General features: G+C 37.2%; 2 protein-coding genes across 6 annotated transcripts in view; one reads left to right on the top strand and one right to left on the bottom strand.

Annotated features, from left to right (window-relative positions):
* The window catches only part of LOC124297317 (rho GTPase-activating protein 44-like), a 79,854-nt gene that overhangs the window by 60,949 nt on the left and 2,840 nt on the right, over nt 1-16,065 (top strand). Inside the window, exons 1-9 of one of the 5 annotated variants that reach the window (XM_046748232.1) lie at nt 8,375-9,137; nt 10,491-10,644; nt 11,566-11,854; nt 11,947-12,171; nt 12,327-12,624; nt 13,283-13,522; nt 13,639-14,453; nt 14,608-14,789; nt 15,516-16,023. In XM_046748232.1, the coding sequence (XP_046604188.1) occupies nt 9,085-9,137; nt 10,491-10,644; nt 11,566-11,854; nt 11,947-12,171; nt 12,327-12,624; nt 13,283-13,522; nt 13,639-14,453; nt 14,608-14,789; nt 15,516-15,545 (2,286 nt within the window). In that variant the 5' untranslated portion in view covers nt 8,375-9,084 and the 3' untranslated portion in view covers nt 15,546-16,023. Of the gene's footprint in view, nt 1-8,373; nt 9,138-10,268; nt 10,411-10,490; nt 10,645-11,565; nt 11,855-11,946; nt 12,172-12,326; nt 12,625-13,282; nt 13,523-13,638; nt 14,454-14,607; nt 14,790-15,116; nt 15,255-15,515; nt 16,024-16,065 lie in introns of those variants that run through there. The other 4 variants (XM_046748233.1, XM_046748229.1, XM_046748230.1 and 1 more) reach the window with 4 other exon arrangements.
* On the bottom strand, nt 2,656-7,792 carry LOC124297329 (UNC93-like protein MFSD11). The gene is made up of 2 exons (XM_046748247.1): nt 7,491-7,792; nt 2,656-4,232 (listed from the first exon to the last, which is right to left on the bottom strand). Exons 1-2 carry the CDS (start codon nt 7,641-7,643, stop codon nt 2,943-2,945), a joined length of 1,443 nt encoding a protein of 480 aa, XP_046604203.1. The 5' UTR covers nt 7,644-7,792; the 3' UTR covers nt 2,656-2,942.

The following is a 16,065-nucleotide window of genomic DNA, read 5'->3' as shown; positions in this document are numbered from 1 at the left end:
CTTAATTTTTTTATTTCAAATAAATTTTTTAAATTCATTTCAATTTATGAATTTCAATTTTTCTCTGAATAATTCTCGCTAATTCATTTTAAGTTTAAAATTCTTTCAATCCATCCCTTTTTATTTCTGGTTACTTCAAATTGTTTTTTTTTTTTTAATTCAACTAAACTTTTTAATTTGAATTCAATTTTTTTCCCTTATAAACAGATATTTCCGGCACGAATCAAAACTAATTCCAATCAACTTGACTTAATGCTCATTATTTCAGTTAATTTTTGATAATTCAAGTTGATTCTAGTTGATTCAGGTGAATTATAATTAATTCACCAACTTATTGACACATCAATTCAGTTAGATATTTTCCCCTCGTTCAAAACAGCAGATTTTTTCCCCAACTAAACTTTTTTAATATTTGCAAGCTGCGGTATACGTTGAAAAATAGTAGTCGGTAGTCGCGGCGATATATGATCCTGTATTTGCGATACGCAAATCTCTCTGCTTCAGTCCTATAGCGATCGTCTATTCAGGCGGTCGCTTCTATTTTAGGAATTGACGATTCCAGAAAAAAGAACGAAGTAACATGTAAAACGAATAAGGCAAACTTGCGGCTAATCTTGCAGCCTTGACATTTCGGGTTGTAGTTTATCCCAGCACTTCACGTGAGATTCAATTTGTTGTCCTTTCACCCGTGCGGTTATTCCTCACGAACTAATTCATTTAACTAATGCTTGTAGATAAGTTATTAGAAAATTTTTAAACAAATGTTACTGCACGCAGAGGTTTTCATTGTTAACAAAGTCGAACTGAATTCTGCGAAAAGTTTGGCGCGTTATTCTAAAGCTGCAATGCTGTTTTACAGTTGATAGAAATCATCGTATTTTAATATCCAAATAACTAACGTCAGCGAAGAAAAATTGTTGCTGAACTTGTCTATTTTACTGTTTGAAAGAAAAAAGATTAGATCAATGACGTTGTAACTATATTACACTGTTGTTTTATACACGCTTATCAATTGGGAGTCGCGCAAAGAATTTTCTCTTTACAAATATCGTTAGAAAATTTTTACAACTAGCGGTAAATACGTACGCTAATACCTAAATTTTGTTGATCATGCAAACTTGTAGGAATAGAAAATACATAGATGAACATTTTACATATAACATTCGAGAGTCGGTTGTCCCAGTGGGTATAGAATATCTTTCTAATTTTTTAGGACAACACGACGTCTTTCTCTACGAAACGTTATGGCAAGAGCAATAAAGGAGTTTATAGTTAAAGCTGAAATAACGATTGTAGTTAAGCACGTGAATCTTTCATTGTATTATATACGGGTTGTGCAAAGGTTTGGAATTGTTGCTACACGATTAGAAAAAAATCGTCGCAGCAGATTCACAAAAATTTTTGGGTTGATTTAATCATTTTTTAATGTATTACTCTAAGTGAAAAAAATTAAATTGACAAATTAAATGTTAAATATGGCAATTTAAATGTTGATATTAAAAAAAATTGTTTTACATAAAGCGAGCCTGCTGAGACATTATGTTTAGTTACATTTTTCTAGCAGAGTAGCAGTTTATTTACTTTTTTCTTCATTTAATCACTGGCAAAGGTAAGACCTTGTTGTGCAATACCGATCGTATTCTAGACTTGCTCGTAATGGACATGGAAACACGTAACGAAAACGTATATACCTGTATAATGTACGTGTAAAATGTACATATTTATCATATATACAATATTTTTTTCATTGGACGGATAACGGGCGTGTAGGAACGTATATTGTTGAGAAAAAAAATCGAACTCCAGACGTTTAACAATGAAAATTTTATATGTTGCATACATTCGTTCGTATCAACAATTTTTTAATAACAGTACGATATATAGTCTCGGCTCTGTCGATGTAAATTATGCGTGTGCGTTTTCTTCTTCATCATCATACACATGTACACGAATAATGGTTATTATTAAAATAATTAATATCCCAATCATAGAAAACGATCGTCAAACGCATAATTATAATAAACTCGCGAAGAGAGAGTCGATTCTTGTCATAAAGATGCAGGACGGTATGAATCGGCGTAAAATTTGTTTCATTATGAAATGAAAAGATCATCCTGTTCCCTCTTGACATCAATAGATAAACTCGTTTAAGACGTACACCGAGAAGATCGAGTGTTTATACTTGATAAATTGATCATATTGCACAATTCGTGTTCTCAGATAGAGGCAAAAAACAAAAAAGAAGCGTAACCGATCAAATAATAGATTGATAATATACAGAAAGAAATTGGGCCATCTTAGATAAAATACTTTTCTTATCAATCGTACCTCCATAATCTTGGATCAAGAACTACGATGTCGCTTATTTTTTCACCATTAATTTTTATTTTTAGTAAAAATATACACTTATGTTAAATATACATCTGTCATATATGCATATATTTTTACATGATATATATATATATATGTGTGTGTGTGTGTGTGTATGTATATTTACGTCACGTCGGTATCTTATCTCGCACCAAATAAATGCTTTCATGAACAATGTGCTACTCAATGTACTCTCTATACTTATCGTTGGACGGAGAAAACTGAATATGCTGTTTGAGTAAACAATCCCGCTATATGATATAGGTACAAATCGAGATTTCAACATAATTACCGACGTATTTATTTTCTCCATCTTTCAACACTACAGTTAGGTATGTGTATTATGTTGTGTATAATGCAGGTACTTAAGCATATAAATTGCCAATGACGGTGAATTATTGTCTTGGTCCAATCGTTGTTGATTGGGTTATAAGATTTTAATATGTCAAAAAAGCAATTCATTTTGGAAGATGTACAATGTTGTAAAAATGTCGTTGCGAGTATTCGCTTGTCAGATCGCTCCTGCACAAGTATGTGCAAGTTATTTACTTCGTTTTTTTTTCATATATAAATCAAGGATCCGGACCAGAAACGTCAACCAAGGCAGGATCGCTCTCGGAATGTTGCTCCTTTTTTTGCCGCCTAAGGGCAAATTCGACGATGCAAAATGTTAGCGTTCCTAAGACCAGAAAACAGACCAGAATGCCGAGCTGAATGTACAGGCCGATGTGGCTGCTGTAGGAAAAGCTGATCGCCGCTGCTACCGACTGTGTGAACTTGAAGAGGGCAAAGGCCGGTGCGCTGTCTTTCGCGTAGAGAACACCGAGGAGTGCGTAGACCTGGGTATTGAAGCAGGCGTCGCCGAAGCCGAGGGCAAGCGACCCGATCATCGCCAGGGTCGGCGACGCCGAGATGAAGCCCGATTCCGCGGTTGTCTGGAAGGGCGAGTCGTCCGGAAGGTTTAAGAATATCGTGCAGAAGGCGAACATGTGGACGATGAAACCGACGATAACGATCGGATCGCGTCCGAATCGCACCGTCTTCGATGCCAGGATCCCGAAGAGAGCACCAGCTACGACTTCGCCGACCCCGATGAAGATCCCCGAGAGTCCAACCAGCTTCTTGGATTCCGAACCCATCGACTGGGTGAAACCGATACTGGCCGAGTAGACCCCGGAGTAAAATGTGAGGACCAGACCCGCGTAGAAGAATGTTATCGACAGGAGCATCATCTTCCAGGTGATGAACAGCCGGAAGGAATCCCTCAGCGCGTGCCAGGCTGCCATCAGCGGTTTATCCTTCGCTGGTTCCGGTATGTGCAGCTCTTTGTCGGCGCTCGATACTCCCTCGGCTTCTCCGATCTCCATCATCTTCGGGGCCTTTCGCAGGGTAGCCAGGACCACCGTACCGATCAGTGCCAGACTCGTCAGCACCCAGAATACCATGTTTCGCGTCGAGGCTACGATCGTAGATCCCGAAAACATGAAGTAGACGAAGATGTTACCCATGAACATCGAACACTGGAATATCGCCCAGAAGAGACCCGCGTTTCTCGACATTGTGTCTGGGTCGCTGTTCTGCGTCAGATACATCCCTTGACCCGTCCATATCAGCGCTGCTCCTAGACCCACTAGCGCCGATACCACGTAGAGAAGCTCGGTCTGGGCCAACAGGAACGAGGCGATGAACGCCACGTAGCAACAGCTTCCCGTAAGCATCGCCGTTCGAGGACCCGTCACGGATATGAACGATGGCGCCAACCAGTTGCAGGTTGCGAACACAGCGTATATTATTGCCAGGCTCGTGTAACCGTCCGCCGTGAAGGTCTTATCGTCCTCTTTTATACTGTCCAATATCGTTTTCTGAAACAGGAATTCATTTTTACAACTTATTACCTGTATTCTGGTATATACATTCAAATTCGTTTAAATTTGGCATGCAGAAGCTCGACGTGGATGTAGATTTAAAGGAATACGAACTTCATTTTATAGAATGTAATTTCGGCTTCAAGGCCGTTTCATCTTCGGTATAAACTTTAAACTTTCGCAAATGCACCGTATTGCAATATCAACGTTGGAAAGTATCTTCATCAGACTTTTCGAAAGGCTTGCATTCAAGTCTTTCTTGGTGAAATATCATGACTATACAAGGTCAAGTTGGTTTCGTTCATTACGAGTGGTCAGTTTCTTCAATTTCTAAGTTGCGAAAGCACCGAAGCGCAGATTATACATTGTATTATAGGAGTGGGACGACTTTAATCCTAGCAACACTGCGTTGCATAAAATGATTACAAGATTTATAGGTGAAGCTAACGATTTCGGGATGAATTTGTGCAGGAACCTCTCAACGGCAAAGGCAACCATGACGAATGATTAAATATGACGAACGAAACGCTTTGGCGCATCGTGAGAGGAATACTAATTTCGCTGTCACGAGCTCGCGGCACTTGCAGGTGGAGTCAGTTTCCTCTATTCAACTGTCCATCAAACACTATATAACCCGAGGAAACTGCCTTCAATCCGCTACCTTTATAAAGTCAAGGACAAACTAGCCTTGACGAAGGATACCGAGAAAGATATAACGCTTGGGTTTAACTCAAGATGCAACAAGGTTGGTATTTGGGAAGCTGAATTCTTTTGAGATACGAAACCTTACGGATGCTGATTTCTACTGTAGAGTACCTAAAGAATTTTGTTACCAATTTGCCGCTTCATGATGGATTTGTATTTTATCGAGCTTGCGTGAGGAATGTTAAATATTTCACTTTGCAGTTACACATGAATTCGCAAGTATGCGACATTGAAACTGGTTCAGGGTCAAATTTGCTATTACCACTATCGATAGAACGAAATAAATTGCTTCGATCCAAATCTGATCTCTCGCTTTTAACTTAAGGTGGTGCAAGATGAAATATTCCGTTCTTTATGAATACGTTACGGCGGGAGAAGGTAGCCGTTAATTAACTCTCGTCTACCTCGAAAAAAAATTGCTACACTGACCCGAAAACTCGGCCACTGCAGTGTCAACTGCACCAGCTAATGGATAATCGTAAATCACAAATTGTCCATCTCTGGCACCAGAACGTGCAGCTTTCTAACGTGTTTCGTATATTCAGAGATAAACCATCCATTGTAGCATCCAGTCTGATGTTTCATATTCACAATCTTTGGATAGAAGAATTTTTTAGTTATTTCTAAACTCGCTCTAGTGGAAAATTACCATCTAGGGATCGTCAATTGCCAGGTTATACTAGCAGGGAGAATAATTATACGACTATATAATTATATGTTGCTGCGTTGGAATTAAATTGAAAGTTTCAAACACAAACACAGCAACAGAATTTGAATAGAGGTACGTCTCTATTGTTCCATCATACAAATATATGAAAACGCGTGATCGGAGCCGCAGCATGTCTCGAAGTGAAATATGCGTCTGATAAAATGAATCGATTTTTTACTTCGTTCGTGTTACCGAGCTTCCTTTTCAAAAAGATAACGTGATTAGTACGCAAAAAATACCCTGCATTTAATTGTCTCCGCTGCAGCGGCATTCCCCCATAACAACGTTACAATATGCTCACAACCCCAACAGGCATCGCTGCATTATTCATCTTCCCCGGACTTTACATTCTGCGATTTTGCATGCTTAGAACGTTGATACGTCTCTATATTTGCATTCATTATAAGAACTATTTTTCACAGTCTGTAATCTTATCGTACGGTGTATCAAGTTCGACGATCTTACGCATTATGCTAACAGCGACTGACTAGTCGTAGAAGCTTTAGTGGCGCGGTAAATACACTTTCTTTTGTCAACACTTACATTTAAATTGTTTCGTTCCAATGACAATTAGCCTCGAAAGTGAATATTTGTTTCCTAACAATGTTAACGTTAATAATGGTATCGTAATGAAAGATTGGAATGAAAATTTACCCTTCATCAATTTTATAATGACATTGAAGGAACTATGATTTCAAAGTATGAACATCTCTTCTTTTGTTACGATTTATTTTTCAGACAATTCTAAAGTCGCGAAATAATGGTTTTTGCCTAACCATGAACCTTTCCAACAACGTTACTGACTTCAACACGATGCTGCCTATAACAGAAACCACGCGTTTTTTCACTACACTTTGGTTCAAGAATCGTTTTCTTATCAAAATGATTTATACTTTTGCAAAAATTTATATCAAAGTTTGCAGATGCTGCTTGAATTTGTCTTTATCATACATGTATAATGTATATATGTATGTACCTATATTATGAATTTCGACAATAATTGGCCAACTGAAACAATCAATTCATCGAATTCAAAATCTGCGTTCACGCCTCCGCCTACTTTTATATTCATTATACAGTAAAATCTTCTCATGAGAAACCTTCTAGCACGGATTGACATTTGAGCAGTTAAAACATTGGGTAATCATTATCCCAGGCGACTCTCTAGCTTTCAACTGTATCGCACTGTAGGTACCGTATGTAAAACTATTCGTATTCGATCCAGTGTCAAAGTAGTGGAACAAAATGGAAAGTCAAGCTAGCACTAGGATTCTCAATTACGAAATGAGCTACTTTTTGTTTGTCTCGTTGAGTGGGCGAGCTTTCGCACCCACTTTCAAAAGCTTTCCAAAAATTGAAATTTATAACTCAAAATGGTACGTGTATGGGTAATTCTCTGTCAATGCGGTCCAAGATCCGTTTCTTACGATTGGTCATTGTCATTTCCTAGATATTCAATAAAGAGATCTAGAAGAAAGAGCGATCAGCATGCGCTATCATTTGATTCGTGACACAAAAAGAAGAAAAAAAAAAAAGAACGCGCAACGCTTGACGGGAGTTTCAAATGCCAATTGCTATCGTGCGCGATTCTTCAAAATTTCCGTACACATACATTACATGCAGAGTGTGAGCGACAAGGCGACGGGATGAGGATACGAATAGGAGAATGCGAATCGGAATGCGAGTGCGCTGGCGAACAGCTGATTGCGTGTCAACAATAGGTGCAAAGTCGAGGGTATTTAAGTCGTCGAGATTCAGAGCCTCCAATGCCAATGATCGTCGTTGATGCGGCAGACGGAGTGATCAGGGATTAATGATAATTAGTCGATTAATAGACTTACCTCGATGTTTCCCATAGTTTGGAATGCGGTAAAAGTCAACATGAAACCACAGCTTAATACTATCACGTTGAAGAGACGAGTATCGAAACTCATTTTGAATAATCTTAACTTTAAAGCGCAAGGAAAGGAAAACTTGCAAAATAACAATCTCATCGGTTCAAATCCTCTGTTAACGATTAATATTATATTGTAATACGGAGCTGCGCCGGCAGCATAGAATGCTAGTCAAATGAAATCTGTCACAGGATTGTTACGGTACCACGTACTGCGCCGCCTGTGAGTACGCACCGACCAGTCTGAAGTTGGCCGCAATTGCATTCGACGCAGCGCACTTTTCTCAACATATTCTATCGACTTGGGGACTAATATATCGAAAGTCGCGGCCTGCAAACTCAATTCGTAACTCGGCCCGAGGCAAGTACGGGTAATTGCTTTAACACAATGCTAACTTATATCTCAAATTAGAATAAAGTATTTATAATTTCAACAGAAGTATTATAAAATAGAGATATAAATACTTTAGCGGATGTCGATGAGTTTGAATCAAATTCAAACGGTATTTTTTAACTCGGAAAACTCAGTAAGAAAGGAAATTCGAATTCATTGAAACATTGTTTGCTTTGATATTGATTGAAGCAAACATAATTAGATTAACTACAGTCCCAACTTCTGAACCATCGTTTCATCGTAAACGTTGATTCAAGAATATATGGTCAGTCAAGGTCGTAAATTTAGTAACATATTTCAAACCACTGCGATTCAAATTCACAACGCCAGCAGCGCGACTTTCGCGCTATCTTGTGGGATAACTTGAAACCACGGTGATTTGATGTGCGATAGATCGAAGAGAGGGGCATCTCGATAATCCGGAGTGTGAAGTTGGCGGCGAGTGCTGCAAACAAGGCGAACACCACTGGTAACTGCACAGCGAACGTAGAGCGAGCTAGGACAGTAAAATTAATACAAGAGTAGGTATATGCGCAATGCGGAGACGAGTGATAGCTGATAAGAGTTCGAAGGAAAAGTTCGATACGTAGTTTGGGCGAAAAATTAAGCTCCGCGATGGCGAGGCGAGTGGAAATTGAATGAAAAGGAGGGCTCGGGTATCGAGGCCCAATTTACGTGTATATACCGCGGTAAAAGTACTGAAATTTTACGACAATATATAAATAACTTATCGAAGGTGTACAGGCTAGGTTGATCGTGTACCGAACTAGGTAAACTGTGAAGTGAGATCATCGCCGAGCATTATGACGGATCAGTGTCCGTTTACAGTGTCAGACGTATTCTCAATGGTAATTCGTTTCTCGTCTGAATCTGACTTGGATTTTTACATGTGTCCACGTCCAGCGGTGCTCCAGGTTTTGGTTATAAATAGTCATCATCGGTGGGCGGGGAGTGAGTAAAGAAATTTGACAAACAATTGTAGAATAAATAAGAAGAGAAAAGAAACAAGCGGTGGAATAATAAATAATATAGGTGAAGAGAGAAAAAAGAATCTGAGGTGGTGTACACAATCCGAGCGTGCGCGGTGGGCGGTTCGTGCCGCGATTTCACTCCGAACTGTCAAACGAAGTACTGAAAATCAGCGACCATGAAGAAACAGTTTTTCAGGGTGAAACAGCTCGCCGATCAAACATTCTCGAGGTAAACACCCGTTAACCATTGTTAATCGGCGTTATTCATCGTTGGACGATAAACCATGACTTACGATGCGTAAACTTGACAGGTTATAAGCTGTACAAAACTTTTACGTTACTGTATTAAAAATAAAAACCGGATCACCTCAATCATTCGAAATAATTTTACATCCCGTTGTTGATCTGCTTGACAATTACGTTCGATGACCTTCGTGGTACCCGCGTTTCACTTTCCTTGAATTTAATATTAAATTACGGTAAAATTGCTACGAGAATTAAATAGGTTATTGAAATATTCATGTATGCAGCAGTCTCACACTTTTGCATGTTCCGACAGAACTATAGATTGTTGATTGTTTCTTTTTTTCCTTCTTTATCTACTGAAGCTTAGCAGATCCACATTCTTTTTATTTCAATCGATAAATACATATTTATTTTTTATTACTGTATGGATAATATTGAACTGGTGTCGAATTCGATTCAATTGAAGTGTCATAAGCTAATCTATAACAATGATTATCATATCTTCTTCTACGAAGAGATACAATTCCAATTTTGTTACCGAGAGATAAAAGAAGATATAGAAATTTCGCTTGCAATTGTTCTTCAACTTTGGAACAAAAGCTAATGTACTTATGCAAAAATATTCCACTTTGTATGATGATAAGAAATGAATGACAAAGGAACCATGGGATTTGTTGGCCAAATTTAAATTCCGCTATTCTAAAATTAAATTCATGGCTATGAAATTGGCGGAAAGTATCTTATTTTACACACATTGCTTATTCTCGTACCTTAAAAAATCGTAAACTAAGTTTATTTCAGGCTCGCTGTTTGAATATTCATTGAATTTTATTTGAAGTTTAATCAAATCGGATTTGTGCTTGTGCCGTAAAGGAAGTCCATAGCATTATATCTCAAATGGGAAATCCGATGATGATACAACGCTACGAGTTCTCTTGTTTACAAAGTACAGATCACCAGGTTTTTAATCACTATTTGCTACGGGAATTTCCTGTAATTGATAAAAACAACTGCAAGCTGCTCGCAGAGCAAGTAGGAATTCCTTTACTGAATTCATTAACCATTAACATCGGTATCGTTACACTTTATTGAAATTAATCATTAGCATTTTTAAAGCCTGCAACTTCATTAGTTATTGCAATCTTGAAAATATCGTCACCCAGTGCTCACTGATAAACCGCTACTTCCGTTAAATGTTACGGTAAATGTGATTAAAGTCTCACAGACACCACAAAATATATGAGCTGGAAATCTAGGTGAAATATTATAAAATCTGATAATGTGTACAGCGTAAAATAGTAACAACCCTGTTTGAGAAATGACATCATTCTTCCAGAGCTGGAAAGACAGAAGTATTGACCGATGATTTACAAAAGGCAGACAAACATGTGGATCAGATCAGAGCGGCGCTTACAGGACTTAGTAAACGGCTTGGAAATGCTCCGAGTCAAACGCTTGCCCAGGATCCGGCTCAGAAGGAAAAGCGATTGGTAAGATTGGGAAAAAGATTTACTATTTGATTTTTGACTGAGCATCTAAGTAAGCTCAATGATTAGTCATGACCAAATTTACAATAGAAATAAAAATTAGGCTTCACTAAATATGCTTATTATACCTTTCTTCAAACAAAGAGGTTGTCTGTGAATCATCATTCTATTTGCAAACATTATCAGGTAAACAAAGTACTAGAAACGCCGTGACATTGAGAATAGTATGTAACTTAGGGTTTCACTTTAAATTTGCGTATTCAAGAAATTTTCGGTTGTATTTACGGATGTGATTCAAAATTGTTTATCAGTAATTGTCCTTGGTCTTCGCAATCACAAAAACGACTACTTTGTTTGAACCAATTAAACGTATTCATTACTCAGACAGTTTTGCCTATCGTTTACAATGTCTCATTTAATTACATGAAAGAATGTTTTGCTTCAAAGTTATTGTGCTGACCACACATAAGATATTGCAAGTAAATAAGCATGCCAGCTGCAGAAAATGTGTTTCAAGGAATTTATTACATAATTAATGTTGTTGTACAGTACGAAAGCTTTACACATACATTCATTCCAGCTTTAATTCTTTCTAAGGATATTTTAATTCTGTTAATATTTTTTTTAATTCTCTCTTCAATGTTCAGTGTTATCAACCCTTATACCTTGACTCAGTGTCTTTAAAATGCATTTTAGATAGCAGTTGCTTTGTTTTCTCAGAAATACTGCATTATATATAATGAGGAAGAGAGTCCGCAAGACAGCCATGCAAATAATATGTGTCCTATGACTAATTTGTTTTGCCGCATGATTGAAATACATTTTTCCCAATTATCTTGACTCAAGTACATGAATGTTGTTCAATCAAATTGTAAAAAGTATTTTGCTTTTTTTTTCACCTAAATGCAATGAATTACTTTATAGAAAAAATGCCCAGAATACGTTCTTGGGCAAATGATGATAGAAAACGGATCGGATGATACTCTTCTCGGATCTACGTTATTGGAATGCGGGAAGGCGCAGATTGCACTAGCTCATGAAGCTGTGGATCACGAATCCAAAGTCGATCAATACGTAGCAACACCTTTACAACAGATTTTGGAAACAGATGTACCAAATATATTGAAACATAAACGAAATTTAGCTAGACTGACTTTAGATATGGACAGTGCAAGAACTCGCCATCAACAGGCGACCAAACACAGCGTAGGAAGTAAGTAACTTTCCCAAATAATTATGTAAATACTGTCAAGTTTCGGTATTGTCACTGAGTGCCTACAATGATTTTATTTCCAACTCCATCAGGCACTGGAGCAACAAAAGCTGACAGCTTAAGAGAAGAATTGGAAGAAGCTGAAGGGAAGGTGGAACAATGTCGCGATCAATTAGCGGCTGAAATGTTTCAGTTAATGTCACGGGAAACAGATTTAGCCCAAACCATTATTCAGTATGTAAAATTACAGAGAGCGTATCACGAGAGTGCCTTACATTGCCTGGAGGATATGATTCCTCAAGTGGAGAGCTACATAAGTAAATTATTACTACTAACTTTTGTCGTCACTGAAATTTATGTTACAAATTTTTTATTTTCGCTGTCAACTATAGAATAAGTTACAGTGATTGAGAATATATTTATCAATACTTCTTTCCTGAGATACTAAGAATGACTTTCATCATTTGCACAGATGACAATGAAACGAAGCCGGTATACGGCTACCCGCTGGAAGAGCATTTGCGTGTGACAAATAGAAAAATAGCCCTACCTATTCAATTGTGCGTGTCCGCACTTTTAAGACTCGGTATGGAGGAAGAAGGCCTTTTTCGGATAGCCGGCGGTGCTTCTAAACTAAGAAGAATAAAACTGAGCTTTGACGCGTGTTGTCTGAGTTTGCCTACGGTCCTGGAATATCGGGATCCTCATGTGGTTGCTGGAGCTCTGAAATCATACCTACGAGAACTACCCGAACCTTTGCTCACCTATAAGTGAGTACATGCTTCAATATGAATATCAATTGGTCAATGACTAGGTGGTCTAAAAATAGATTTTGTATCCACAAGCTCAGCGATCCATTAAGTGGCTTGTAGATTTTTCCGAAACTTTCATAGGATTCCAAAACATTATGTATTCTAACGTTTTATTCCAAGTTTTGGTGCTACTGTGATTTTTTACAAGTTTGAAATTGTGTAATATGCAAACAGAGATATAAATTTTTATATAGAATTTTGGAAAAAAAGTGCACACATTTTTTGCGTGTGGAAAATCTTTACTTAAGTTTCTATAGAGAGAAGAGACACTGGCTTCTGACTATGTAATATACAATGGGACCTTTATTGGGCTTGTTGACTACGTTGAACATTCAATTGGTTTGACCTCAGCAATGACTTCCACTGATTTAACTGCCAGCATTAGCCACGTATATTTGATGAAATAAACATGCAATAAAATCCAACATTTGCATACGCATCGTTTAATTCTATTATTCAAATTACTTAACTTATGTAGACAGAACCTTTAAACAGTTTAAAATGATACACGTATATCAACGTACTTGATTGTGCTGTTTTATTTCAAAGGAAATGATATATTTTTGATGCTTGTATTCTTGATCATCCAAAATTATAGTAATAAATATTCCATCAGATTATATCCTGAATGGATGGCAGCTGCTAAAGTTTCCCAAAATGATGCAAGACTGCGTGCTCTCTGGGAGGTCCTGTACAAGCTACCTCCAGCAAATTTTGAAAATTTGAGGTTCCTAATGAAGTTCTTATCTGTGCTTACTAAAAATCAGGATATCAACAAAATGACACCACAGAATATAGCCATTGTTATTGCTCCGAATTTAATTTGGAGCCCACAAGAAGATGGTAATACCATGGTGTAAGTAGATATTTTCAATCTATATTCGCCATGTCACAACATAGTAATAAATTTCAGCATGCCGACAAACTTGAACGCAATTGATTTACAGATTTCCTTGTTTATTCCAATTTTAGAATGAACATGAGCACAGCGAACAACTCTAGTCTGATAGTAGATCAATTGGTAACATATTCCGACTGGTTCTTCCCTGGAGATATAGATTTTGATCGTGATTTAGACGTAAGTTTTCTTAATGGTTCGGAGACACAGGGTGTAGGGATGAGACGAGCAATTTCGAATAGCAGTCTCAGTGATCACGGCGGCAGTCCTCCACAAGGGAGTCCGAAACCTGCAACTCGTAGAAAAAATAAACCTGCTCCAACACCACCCAGCAGCACCCCTGATAAGCATGATAAACGATTTGATGAAAAATTACCAGCCACACCAGATAAACCACCAAGACCAATAGTAACTGCTACATTAAACAGGGCGACGTACAAGTCACACAAGCATGATAATGTGGAAACTGCGCCTATTAATCATGATAACAAGTCTGAAAAAGTCGATAGGAATCTAGAAATTGATGTAAAACCTTTAGGATTTGAAATCATTAATAAAACAGATTTAGTTAAGGCTGATATCCAAGTTCAAGAGAAACAACCAGAACCTAAGTCACCTCCGAGTGACGTGACAAAGAACAACGAAAGTAAAATTGAGCATGGGAAACAAGATACCAAACATCCTCCTCCCATCGGATTTGAAGCTCTGCATCAAAAGGATATCGAAAACAGTCAAAGTCGATTAATTTCGGATCTGGAACATACAGAAAGTATTACAAACAAGCATAAGCCTGTCCCTGCTGAAAAACCTTCACCTTCGACTCTCGAAAGGCGAAGAGTACCTGTTGCTGCTCCAAGGTCTTTATCGACTATTATCCATCCATCTCCAGGTTGGTAAACTGAGCTAGTTTTTCGAGTTAAACTTAACTTAGGATTGAATTTCCATAGAAATGTTGTTTACTTGCATCAACAATCACTGGCTACTTGTAACACTTGATTCATAAGGTGCTCTGACATTTTTGTTCTATTCTTCAATGCTAACAGATGATATTGTGGAGTTACGGAGAAAATCGGTAGACAACAATATAACGTCCATAAGTGTGAGCAGCGTCGAGAGAAGTGGTAAACCAGCTATTCCAGAACGTCCTGCTGGCCTAGTGCGACCGTCTAGTCTTATTAGACCTGCGCATCGTCAGAGCAATGAAAATCTGGATGTAGAGTCAGGAGTAAGTAAATATTGAGTAAAATATTGCGAGAATTGTTGAGCTTAGAATTTTGATTTGAATCGTAGTTTCTAACTCTATTCTGGTTTCTATCCATTTATAGAGATAATAGTTGTAGACCAATTTCGGGTTTTGTCCTTATCTTTCTTTCCTTTTTATTTGTTGATTGTTGCACGTTCTTATTCTGGTTACAATGTATAAGTACCTCAAATGCAACCCTGGATTGTGTGTGATTCTATTATTCAGTATAACTCATTCCAGAGATATGTGTATTGGCTTGTAATTTATAACCGAATCAAAGATATTTACATAAATATTTTAATTTTTTAGTATGCTAAACCTTAGGCGGATAGAAGTATGTTATAATCGTGCTTCTTACAATTTTGATGAAAATAGCTTATATATATTAAATACTAAATATTTCAATACTTTTTAAATAGCAAAGTAACATGAAATTAGAAATATTCTATTATAATATTAATAAGCAGAATTGTTCTGTAACGATATAAATAAAACATGAAATATTCGCTTCAGCAAGAATTATTAATCATTTTATTCATCACTTGTAAGTTACACATGATCAATTGGACAATTGGATACTATTATCCAATACTTGTGAGTCATGTTAATTTCAATTCAATTCTGCTGTAAGTGTTTGAAAACTTGTATCGCATAGATCTAACTTTATACATTCTAACAGTTATGAAAATACCCTAAACTTTGTTGTAGATAATTCTTATCTTAATCGACGTGAGATAAGCAAGCCTGATAAAGGTAAAAATAAAGAAGCAACTCTATTGGTGAATGCAAACAAACGCTGCCAAATATTTATGTGTTTCACGAAATTCATCAGACTCCTGTGGAATGTTTTTGAAGGAACTAAGATCATATCATTAATATGGTTACTGGTCTTGGAAAGTGAATGTCCTGTTTGAATTAAGTTTAATACTTTACTGACTGCATGGTTTTTCCTCTGCCTGGTTTCTTCAAACTTATCCATAATTAATCATAGTTTAGTTACGCAAAGTAGATTATAATATGGTAGTTAATTTCTGTTGGAAAATTAAGTAGCAGCGGAAAAAAAAGTTGTACTTTTCAATTCAGTGTCCAGGAAAGTAAATTGTTCATTATCTGGTAATTATGATATCTAAAATGGTAATATTTTGTTTTGAGTATGGTAGAGCAGCGCTGTAAATATACTGTAAATATATATTTAGCTGCTTTTAGTGTACGTATCGGAGCAACGATAATCAATAATGTTGACTAAATGATTTTTTTC

Source organism: Neodiprion virginianus, chromosome 2 (genome assembly GCF_021901495.1).
Source record: "Neodiprion virginianus isolate iyNeoVirg1 chromosome 2, iyNeoVirg1.1, whole genome shotgun sequence".
NCBI lineage: Eukaryota > Metazoa > Arthropoda > Insecta > Hymenoptera > Diprionidae > Neodiprion > Neodiprion virginianus.
The sequence above is the reverse complement of the archived record's forward strand: the minus strand, read 5'-3'. Positions and strand labels throughout refer to the sequence as shown.

Coding starts and splice junctions, on each gene's coding strand:
- LOC124297329 (XM_046748247.1), bottom strand. CDS start 7,643: ATGAGATTGTTATTTTGCAAGTTTTCCTTTCCTTGCGCTTTAAAGTTA. Junction 4,233..7,490: donor AAACTATGGGAAACATCGAG/GTAAGTCTATTA, acceptor TTCCTGTTTCAG/AAAACGATATTGGACAGTAT.